This window comes from Branchiostoma belcheri, unplaced genomic scaffold (assembly GCF_001625305.1).
Source record: "Branchiostoma belcheri isolate BF01 breed outbred unplaced genomic scaffold, Haploidv18h27 scaffold37, whole genome shotgun sequence".
Lineage (NCBI taxonomy): Eukaryota > Metazoa > Chordata > Leptocardii > Amphioxiformes > Branchiostomatidae > Branchiostoma > Branchiostoma belcheri.
This window is the reverse complement of record NW_017803987.1, coordinates 1,365,208-1,376,017: the sequence shown is the minus strand read 5'-3', so window position 1 is coordinate 1,376,017 and position 10,810 is coordinate 1,365,208. Positions and strand designations below refer to the sequence as shown.

The 10,810-nt window shown below is 39.9% G+C and overlaps 1 protein-coding gene across 1 annotated transcript; it reads left to right on the top strand.

The window, feature by feature from the left end:
• Positions 1-3,485: 3,485 nt before the first annotated feature.
• Positions 3,486-9,234, top strand: LOC109476234 (adventurous-gliding motility protein Z-like). The gene is made up of 5 exons (XM_019777116.1): positions 3,486-3,585; positions 4,131-4,213; positions 4,401-6,447; positions 7,080-7,224; positions 8,676-9,234. Exons 1-5 carry the CDS (start codon positions 3,486-3,488, stop codon positions 8,791-8,793), a joined length of 2,493 nt encoding a protein of 830 aa, XP_019632675.1. The 3' UTR covers positions 8,794-9,234.
• The last annotated feature ends 1,576 nt before the right edge of the window (positions 9,235-10,810 follow it).

Sequence of the window (10,810 nt, the reverse complement as noted above, 5' to 3'; positions counted from 1 at the left end):
CCCTTCTTGTTTTATTTCGCCCTAAGCCTATCACAAAAGATCTAGGGTCTCCAGAGGACGCCATCCATAAAAATTACTTGTTGTGGCCTTATGATCTCCATTTGTGTTATATGTTCTTTTTTCTAATTTAACACCTTTGTTGCATTATATTTGTTGAATTATATTATTCCATAGATCCGATGAAAGATTGGATATGCTTTGCTACTTATTTTAAGAGATGGATCATAAACATGTATTATTATACATATTGTCCGGACAACTTTTTAAAATATTTTTCAAGTTTCCAAATAAATTACAATTCTGGCTAAAATGACTGATATTTTCACTTTAAGAAGAAATAAAGTTGGTATATATATACGACTTTATTATACTTTCACAATTGTAACTCTACCGTAATTTCTTTTCGTTTGCAATGATTTCGGATGATTGTTAACTTCGTTTATATTAATGTAGGCTTAAAGGGCGGATTAGGGTTTTCTTGTTTTGTTTTTTGTTTTCTCTCAGTGTCCTTACTTTATACAAAAGCTAAGCATTTATTAGCTAAAAAAAAGATGGTGGATGCTAAATAAAAGCTCCTACGCTTACAAAACTTTTGTCGTGTGTATTAGTTTTATTTCTTACTTGCACTCCTTTCTTTATGTGTTATTTGTGTGAAACGGAATGAAAAAATTAAAATTAACTTTTGTTTGTGTTTCAGGCTGGATATTTACACAGCAAGCGTAACGACCAGTGGGTTCGACTTGATTATTTCCTCTTGGGATAACACTTATGTGTACGGCGCGTCAGCCCGCTATTTCGTCTTTGGTCAGGTCTAAACAGATCATTGCATACGAATCTTGAATGTAAGATGGTTTGAACTGTAATTTCCAACACAGAGTGTACAGCACATGTCTCTGACACGGAACGCAAACCTTACACATCCGAGTCGTTACGTTATGTATAACATGTGAGCATGACACACGATAACAAGGAGCAGAAAATTAATCATAAGATGCAGAAAGTTTATGGCGTTCCTCGTCACTGATTGTAAGGTCATTATGCATATAGCAAAGTTTTTCAAATTGTTGGGAATTTCATTTTTAACCTTTTTAGCAAGTTTCAGATAAACTTTCAGCCAAAATTAGATTTTCAAGAAAACTTAACAAGCTTTCGTGAGGAGTGGCTGCTGTGTTTTGATGTTTGAAATGCGCATTTTTCATACAATAACACTTATTGGTAGCGTATATTTGCTTGCCTATACGTATGTCTTGAAAACATCACCGCCAATTTTTTTTGAGTCTTGTAATTTTGTGTCTGATCTCTTTCGATAAAGAGTGCCGTGTTGCGATACTAAGGAATTGAGAATTGTTTAAAATTAGAATATCATTGTGTGGTACAGAAGTGCATTATGCTTCCTTCCTCAAAGACTAAGTCTGTTGAAATTATCAAAATGACCATGAAACTTCAGACATTGCCTTAATAACCGGTCTCCCTGGTAATATTTCTTTAAGACGAAAGTTATCTCCTCTGATGATCATTAATTTTCCAACTATTGACTATGTATTTTTTGACAGTGTGACTATATATATCTAATATATTAACGTTGTGAGTCTATGGGGTGTAATGGGTTTTAATGATATTTCTATTGTGGTTGTTGAAAAATGACTTTTGAAATTTCAAGAGTCCCGTTTTAGTTTGTATGCTGTGTATTTAAGTGTTTGGCGACAAAGTTGTTCTACTTTACTTCAGCAACTGCCTACAGTCGTTGTTTGTTTTTCTGTTGAATACAGCTGTTTAAAATCTTACGAATCGTCTCTGTTACTTTGCATTAGTAGCTGCAGGTTCAATTAATCTCTATAACCAGGTTTATATCTGGATACGGATAAAAATAGGAAACAGTAACTCGACACGCTTTACACTTAGTCTGCAATACATAAGAGTCACTAGTGGCAATCGTGGCAAACTTTTAAACAATTCTGGGATTCTTGGACACACTTTGTCTAACGGCGCTAATAAATTTACCTATTTTATTATCTGCAACTCCCCCTAAATGGAAGCAAATTGGTATTAAATATCTCGTGTCAGGTCTATCTGCTGAGTTACGAGCTTTTGTTAAATTTTTATTCATTTATTAATTTCACATCAGCAACTTTACATATCTGTATAACATTTTGAATTTTTAGTTGCCTTGTAACTTTTTCACTCGTGCTGTACATGTGAGAGTGCATGTATGTAAATTGTATAACTTAGATCCGTTATGTTTATATTTGTCTAAACTACTTACATGCCAAATATATGCAAAATGCGTCGATACTTTTATGACGTATATTTGAAAGATATAGACGTATCCCCTTTGAAAGATTGTAATAAAAATACTCCTGCGGTTGCAGAATAAGCAGCTTGGGAGAGCAAACATACACCACTTTTTTCTTGACATGGAAAACTGTGTGCCCTCAGGACCATATTCTGGACACAAGGTAAAAAAGACGGAATATTCTACTACTGTCCAAGGAACAGCATCCAGACAGTTAATCTACTCACACAAGACCAAATATCATTACAATTCATATAGGCATTTTTAAGTTATTTTTTCTTCTAACATGTAATCACGAGACGTGCATGGTGACAGTTGTTTTCAACTATCTTTCTTCTGCCACCAACACAATTCTCATCTTTACCTGAGTGAAGTGTCTTTCCTAAGGAAAGATCGGTGGCATGGCAGGATTTGAACCCGGGACCGCTTGGTTCCGAGTCGAGCACTCCGCCGTTACGCCACACAACTCCACTTAAGTTATGTTTAACACCAATATGGGGAAAACATAGGCACACGCTGACACACGTACAGACATGCACAATAGACAAATCAAGACAAATGTGGTCTGCCTAAATATTTATACCTCAACTGACCCCAACCATGTGTTGTACTTGGGGTATTAAGCTCTGGATACATTGGTTCGCAGCCCACGTACACTGCATATTAGACCAGAAAGCGGTTGGTTGAGGCCAGTTCAGGTATTTAGCCATACCGAGAAAAATCCCTGTATTTTTCACGTACGTAAAACCCCTTGGTGGTGGTGGCAATTACCCTCACATATCTTCACGTGTAGGTAAGTGTTTTAAGTTGTTGTACGATACCAAAGCGGCTAAGACACAAACGTTAACCAGCCTCCCCCCCCCCAAGGCGTTGCATTCATTTGTCATAATCAAGTTTCATAACATAGTTACTCGCAGGAGTATTGAACTGACCGCAGAATATTTCCACCAACATTTTGTGAAAGACACGTTTGTGAATTGAACGTCCTTGCCATATAATTACACAACAAAACATTTCCCATCCGCATTTGGTGGCCTCAAAATGACTGTAGGAAACACAAAGAAACGCTAGTTGTGTAAGCAGGTATAAACAGGTGGTGTGAACGAGTTCTCTCAATTTCGGGTCGGTGAAGAAGAAGGGCCGACACAGGCAGGCCTCAGCTCTACCCTCCGCCGTAAGGGTTCGTCCAAACATGGCTTTCTTCACCGTTGTTCTGGCGATGGTGCTGGCAGTCTCTCTGAGGTGGCCAGATGTACAGGCACAAGACTGCAAAGAAGTGACACTGTTGGAAGGCAAGTACTTTTTTCCTACAATGCAGTAAGATAAACAACAATGCGGTAACATAACAGTTGCACTACGGGCTAATTATTGGTTTACAGCAACTGCAAGGTTCTAGCTACATGTAGAGGTGCTGATGGTGGAAAGAAGATGCCGGTGTCGTTTTGAATGACTGGAAGTTGTTGTCAGTGATCAGGCCGACCACTTTGTCTGGGAGAATGTCCCAAATGTGTACTGCGCCACACTACTGTATCACACTAATATCCGTTATATTAAAAAGACCTTAAAGTCGTATTCCTGTTTGGTATGGAGAAACAAATTAATAAATCATTTGTTTAGAAAATTTTTTTTCCAACGTCTGCAAGTTCTCACAGTAAGATATGTCACAGCAAAATTATTTTCGATGTTAACGTTTGTATAAATTTTGCGAAATCTACGAGGAATCAGTGTTGTAGTCATTTGCAAAGAAATTAAATATTTATAGAAGGTGGTTTAAGTGACAGCCTTTTAGTATGTCATATCACGGTGTACTTACAATTTTTGTTGTTTCTTCTAACAGAGGATTTTGACGACCTAGCCGCAAGGGTGGACAGGCTTAATAACGAACTGAAGAGCTACAGGATAGCCTTGACAAAACTTAAGGTGAGAATGAAAGACACCACACACACACACACACACACACACACAACAATACACACAGAGCCAATTCGATCTCTACCGTCAAAGATCCGATTGGTGTTTCTGTTGACAAGAAATGTGTGTGTGTGTGACCACGGATTGGCCATGTGAGTCGCAAGTAACACATAAGAACCACATTTCGTCCTCACAGGCAACTGAGAGCAGCATTACCGATTTGACAAACATGGTGAACAGCCTCACTGACCAACTCCAGGAGACTGAAGGCTCGTTTTCAGCTATCCAACAAAAATTTGGGACGGTGAATGCCTCTCTGGTTCACCACCAGGCCGCAGTGTCTGCATTGGAATCCCAATGTACGGATGAAGTCGAAGGGCTGAAGCGTCGCCAGCAAGGACTTCAAGAAACCCTTCGAGAGTCCATTGATCAACTTGACTACGAGCTGTATGACCAAAAGCAACACTTCAATGCCACGCTTGAGAGCAATTTTCTGGAGCAAAGGGATGCGCAATACGTCCTTCGTCTGGAGTTTGAGGCGATGAAGACCGCTAGCGAAGAGCGCGAGGCGGCCGCGGAGGCACAGAAGGAGCAAGTTCTCGCCGATGCGCAGGCCGTGCTCGATGATACCTCCCAAGAGGATCGCGTGAGAGGTCTGGACGAACTCATCGCTGATCTACAGTCACAGATTGAAGCCCTGGATCAACAGATGACAGAACATCACAACGGAATGCAGTCCATCGAGCGATCTGTTCAGAACAAAACACAAGAAATCGGCGACTTGGACAACCGCCTTCAGGCTCAGCAGCAAGCGCAAGATTCTTTAGAAGGCGACGTACAGGTGTTGGAAGGTGACGTTGCAAACCTCGAAGCCGCTACACAGAATCTGCAAGAGCAAGGCACGGAGATAAGCGGTCAACTGGAGACTCAGGCCACTCTTCTTGATGAGCAAGAACAACGGCAGGGAACGATACAGGTGGCAATGGACGAACTAGCGGAGACCTTCCGCCAAGGGAACGAAGCTATGGATCAACGTCTGACTCAAGCCGAAACGAGGATAACTGCTTTGGAGGCAAACGGAGAGAGTGTCCGCGAGAGCATCACTACGATTGAGTCGGATGTCCAATCACTGAGCGGCAGCGTCAATACCGTAGAGCAACAAGTAGATGGTCAAGATGAAGCTTTACAGACACTGCAAGGAAACGTTGACAGTCTAACTGCACAACTCGAGACCGTTAACGACTCTCTCCAGCAGGCAGAACAACAGCAGGAAGGACTGCAACAGTCCTACGAAGGGTTGCAACAAGAGGTTCAACAACAAGAGAACAGAACAGAGGCGCGTATGCAGACCATCGAATCCGGACTAACCGGTCAGGGAAGTTCAGAGGGAGATGTTTCGGAGGGTTTGGCGTCTTTGCAGACTACAGTGGCAGGACTGCAAACTACCCTATCGGGGATGAACGACCAGGGAACTGGTTTCATCACAGAGGTACAAACCACACAGCAGTCGATCGCCAACTACGATCAGCGTATCCAAAGCGTGGAGGCGGCACTTGAAGACGCAGACCCACAGGCTTTACAACAAGAGATATCAGGCTACGTAGCATCGTCAGCTCAGCGTCTCGGAACGGTTGAAGCGAGTCTTGTCGCCGTGACCACATCTCTAGCGGCCGTTCAGTCAGAGATAGATCAGCTCGAAGAAACCGCCGATTCTGTGAGTGGTCTATCCAGTCAGATCTCCCAGCTCAATACACAGTCGCAATCCAACACCCAAACACTGACCGCCGCCGAGGCAAGCATTCAGCAGCTCCAAAACCAATACCAAACCCTCTCGGATCAGTCGGAAGCATTGGATGATGAGGTCACCAGGCTAGAGACGGGATTACAGGAGGCCATGACACAGCTGGCAGACGTGGCCACAAACGAGGAACTAACCCAACTCCGCGCGCGACTTACGGAACTGGGTACATCAGTGGACGGTCTGGAGACAGAAGTAGAAACCATGGAAACTGGGTCGGAAACCTTCGAAACCGAACTTCGGGACGACGTGGACGAAATCACCGAGACTGTGGAAGGGCATGGCACGACGCTGACCCAACTGGAGAGTAACGCGGGAGGCGATCTGAGCACGACTGTGGCCAGTTTGCGGAGTGACGTCTCCGGGCTCTCTACCACCGCCAGCCATCTGACCAGCCGGCTCAACAGTGCAGAGGCCTCAATGGCTAACTGGCAGAACGTCAACTGTAAGATACAATTTATTTTCCAATGTCCTAACTCTATCTATTTGGACTTTTATGCACACACTGTACGCGTGCATTCATGCTAGTCATATTCGATTTTCGATTTGTATTATCCAAAAAAAAGAGGTCAAAGTCAGTCAAAAGGTTTAGATTGTATTTTGGATGGAATAGTCAACTGTGATGAATAGAATAGAAATGTTCACATTTTTATTCAACATCTCTTTAGGATGTTAGCATATAAAATTTATTTTATGTCAGGCTGTAGGCTATACAGGGACATACGTAATTATTTCATAGGTGCTCTGAATTTCGACACACAATGTAAATAGTTAATAAAAGATTATCTATGTGTACATAATGACATCTCCTAACAATACTGCACAACAAAAATTCTGTGAGGTCGTACTCGTATATACATGTTTTAAAAAGAGGGAAGAAACACTAAGTAAACTTTATAATCAATGTTAACTTCATATACTGAATGACATACATCTGTATGTAGTGTAGCACTTATGTAGAAGTTTATACGACTCATGTATAGCTACATGTAATGCGCTTAGCCCTCATAAGCATGAATGTGCAAATAAACATCATTGTCATTGATAACACGAATTGTTTGTTGGTTTGATTTTCAGGTGAGAGTGGCATCAGGGTGCTCTCTCGGCAAGGGTATGGCACCAGCACGCGTGTGCACATCGACTTTACACGCACGTATACACAGGTTCCATCCGTCGTCCCCTCCATCACACATTTCGACACGTGGTCCGGAAACAACAACAGGTACGTTTTCTTTGTTGTTTTATTAGGCCACAGTAATTGTTATGGATGACGTCGGCGCGCGTATTAGTTTAAGCCTGTTTCCAGAAAAAAATAATAAAATTCCGCTTCCTGTAACTATGATCAAAGAGTCACGAGAGTGCCGCAAATCCTAAAATTAAAGTTAACCCGTAACGCAAAATATAAACATAAGACACAGCTCAGTACAACAACTTCTGTTACACTGAATTATTGCTGTTTTCATGAGGAATTAAAGACTTGTTGGGTGTTACTCTGTGTTCTCTTATTTAATTTGTCTCCTAACATTTGTCGTCCTTCAGAATATTTCAAATCTTTTTTTTTTCGGCCCTTCTTGTTTTATTTCGCCCTAAGCCTATCACAAAAGATCTAGGGTCTCCAGAGGACGCCATCCATAGAAATTACTTGTTGTGGCCTTATGATCTCCATTTGTGTTATATGTTCTTTTTTTTTCTAATTTAACACCTTTGTTGCATTATATTTGTTGAATTATATTATTCCACAGATCCGATGAAAGATTGGATATGCTTTGCTACTTATTTTAAGAGATGGATCATAAACATGTATTATTATACATATTGTCCGGACAACTTTTTAAAATATTTTTCAAGTTTCCAAATAAATTACAATTCTGGCTAAAATGACTGATATTTTCACTTTTAGAAGAAATAAAGTTGGTATATATACGACTTTATTATACTTTCACAATTGTAACTCTACCGTAATTTCTTTTCGTTTGCAATGATTTCGGATGATTGTTAACTTCGTTTATATTAATGTAGGCTTAATGGGCAGATTAGGGTTTTCTTGTTTTGTTTTTTGTTTTCTCTCAGTGTCCTTACTTTATACAAAAGCTAAACACCAAGTAAATTTTATGGATGACGTCCTTTGGAGACCCTAAATCTAATGCGAGAGGGCGAAAAAAAAACAAGAAGGGCCCTAAAAAACAAGATGCCTAGATAAGAAATATTGCACTGCTGACAGGACCGTCCTGTCTGTTAATAGTTCCAAAAACGGCACTGTTTTGGAACTATTAACAGGATTTTTTTCAGTGCCATTTTTTTTTCCATTTTTTTTTCCATTTTTCATCCAGGCACAGGCTTTCGGCGTTACGGGTTTCACATCAATCTGACGATTTGCGGCACTGTCGTGACTATTTGGTCATAGTTACAGGAAGCGGAATTTCTTGTTTTTTTTTCTAGGAACAGGCCAAAATCAATGCGCGCGCGAACGTCATCCATAAAATTTACTTGGTGTGGCCTTAGCTAAAAAAAAAGATGGTGGATGCTAAATAAAAGCTCCTACGCTTACAAAACTTTTGTCGTGTGTATTAGTTTTATTTCTTACTTGCACTCCTTTCTTTATGTTACCTGTTAATGTGTTATTTGTGTGAAACGGAATGAAAAAATTAAAAGCAACTGTTGTTTGTGTTTCAGGCTGGATATTTACACAGCAAGCGTAACGACCAGAGGGTTCGACTTGATTATTTCCTCTTGGGATAACACTTATGTGTACGGCGCGTCAGCCCGCTATTTCGTCTTTGGTCAGACCTAAACAGATCATTGCATACGAATCTTGAATGTAAGAAGGTTTGAACTGTAATTTCCAACACAGAATGTAAAGCACATGTCTCTGACACGGAACGCAAATCTTACACATCCGAGTCGTTACGTTATGTATAACATGTGAGCATGACACACGATAACAAGGAGCAGAAAATTAATCATAAGATGCAGAAAGTTTATGTCGTTCCTCGTCACTGATTGTAAGGTCATTATGCATACAGCAAAGTTTTTCAAATTGTTGGGAATTTCATTTTTAACCTTTTTAGCAAGTTTCAGATGAACTTTCAGCCAAAATTAGATTTTCAAGAAAACTTAACAAGCTTTCGTGAGGAGTGGATGCTGTGTTTTGATGTTTGAAATGCGCATTTTGTATACAATAACACTTATTGGTAGCGTATATTTGCTTGCCTATGCGTATGTCTTGAAAATATCACCGCCAATTTTTTTTGAGTCTTGTAATTTTGTGTCTGATCTCTTTCGATAAAGAGTGCCGTGTTGCGATACTAAGGAATTGAGAATTGTTTAACATAATTAGAATATTCTTGTGTGATACAGAAGTGCATTATGCTTCCTTGCTCAATGACTAAGTCTGTTGAAATTATCAAAATGACCATGAAACTTTAGACATTGCCTTAATAACCGGTCTCCCTGGTAATATTTCTTTTAGACGAAAGTTATCTCCTCTGATGATCATTAATTTTCCAACTATTGACTATGTATTTTTTGACAGTGTGACTATATATCTAATATATTAACGTTGTGAGTCTATGGGGTGTAATGGGTTTTAATGATATTTCTATTGTGGTTGTCGTCAACATTGTTGAAGAATGACTTTTGAAATTTCAAGAGTCCCGTTTTAGTTTGTATGCTGTGTATTTAAGTGTTTGGCGACAAAGTTGTTCTACTTTACTACAGCAACTGCCTACCGTCGTTGTTTGTTTTTCTGTTGAATACAGCTGTTTAAAATCTTACGAACCGTCTCTGTTACTTTGCATTAGTAGCTGCAGGTTCAATTAATCTCTATAACCAGGTTTATATCTGGATACGGATAAAAATAGGAAACAGTAACTCGACACGCTTTACACTTAGTCTGCAATACATAAGAGTCACTAGTGGCAATCGTGAGAACTCTACAACTTTTAAACAATTCTGGGATTCTTGGACACACCTTGTCTAACGGCGCTAATAAATTTACCTATTTTATTATCTGCAACTCCCCCTAAATGGAAGCAAATTAGTATTACATATCTCGTGTCAGGTCTATCTGCTGAGTTACGAGCTTTTGTTAATTTTTTATTCATTTATTGATTTCACATCAGCAACTTTACATATCTGTATAACATTGCAATTTTTAGTTGCCTTGTAACTTTTTTACTCGTGCTATACATGTGCAAGCGCATGTATGTAAATTGTATAACTTAGATCCGTTATGTTTGTATTTGTCTAAACTACTTACATGCCAAATATATGCAAAATGCGTCGATACTTTTATGACGTATCCCCTTTGAAAGATACAGACGCATCCCCTTTGAATGATTGTAATAAAAATACTCCTGCGGTTGCAGAATAAGCAGCTTGGGAGAGCAAACATACACCACTTTTTTTCTTGACATGGAAAACTGTGTGCCCTCAGGACCATAATCAGGACACAAGGTAAAAAAAGACGGAATATTCTACTACTGTCCAAGGAACAGCATCCAGACAGTTAATCTACTCACACAAGACCAAATATCATTACAATTCATATAGGCATTTTTAAGTTATTTTTTCTTCTAACATGTAATCACGAGACGTGCATGGTGACACTTAGTTGTTTTCAACTATCTTTCTTCTGCCACCAAAACAATTCTCATATTTACCTGAGTGAAGTGTCTTTCCTAAGGAAAGATCGGTGGCATGGCAGGATTTGAACCCGGGACCGCTTGGTTCCGAGTCGAGCACTCCGCCGTTACGCCACACAACTTCACTTAAGTTATGTTTAACACCAATATGGGGAAAACATAGGC

What these genes read in the sequence shown, in the direction of transcription:
- LOC109476234 (XM_019777116.1), top strand. Translation starts at nt 3,486, where the DNA reads ATGGCTTTCTTCACCGTTGTTCTGGCGATGGTGCTGGCAGTCTCTCTG. An exon ending in AGAAGTGACACTGTTGGAAG is followed by an intron (nt 3,586 to 4,130) that starts GCAAGTACTTTT and finishes TTCTTCTAACAG; the next exon opens with AGGATTTTGACGACCTAGCC. An exon ending in TAGCCTTGACAAAACTTAAG is followed by an intron (nt 4,214 to 4,400) that starts GTGAGAATGAAA and finishes TCGTCCTCACAG; the next exon opens with GCAACTGAGAGCAGCATTAC.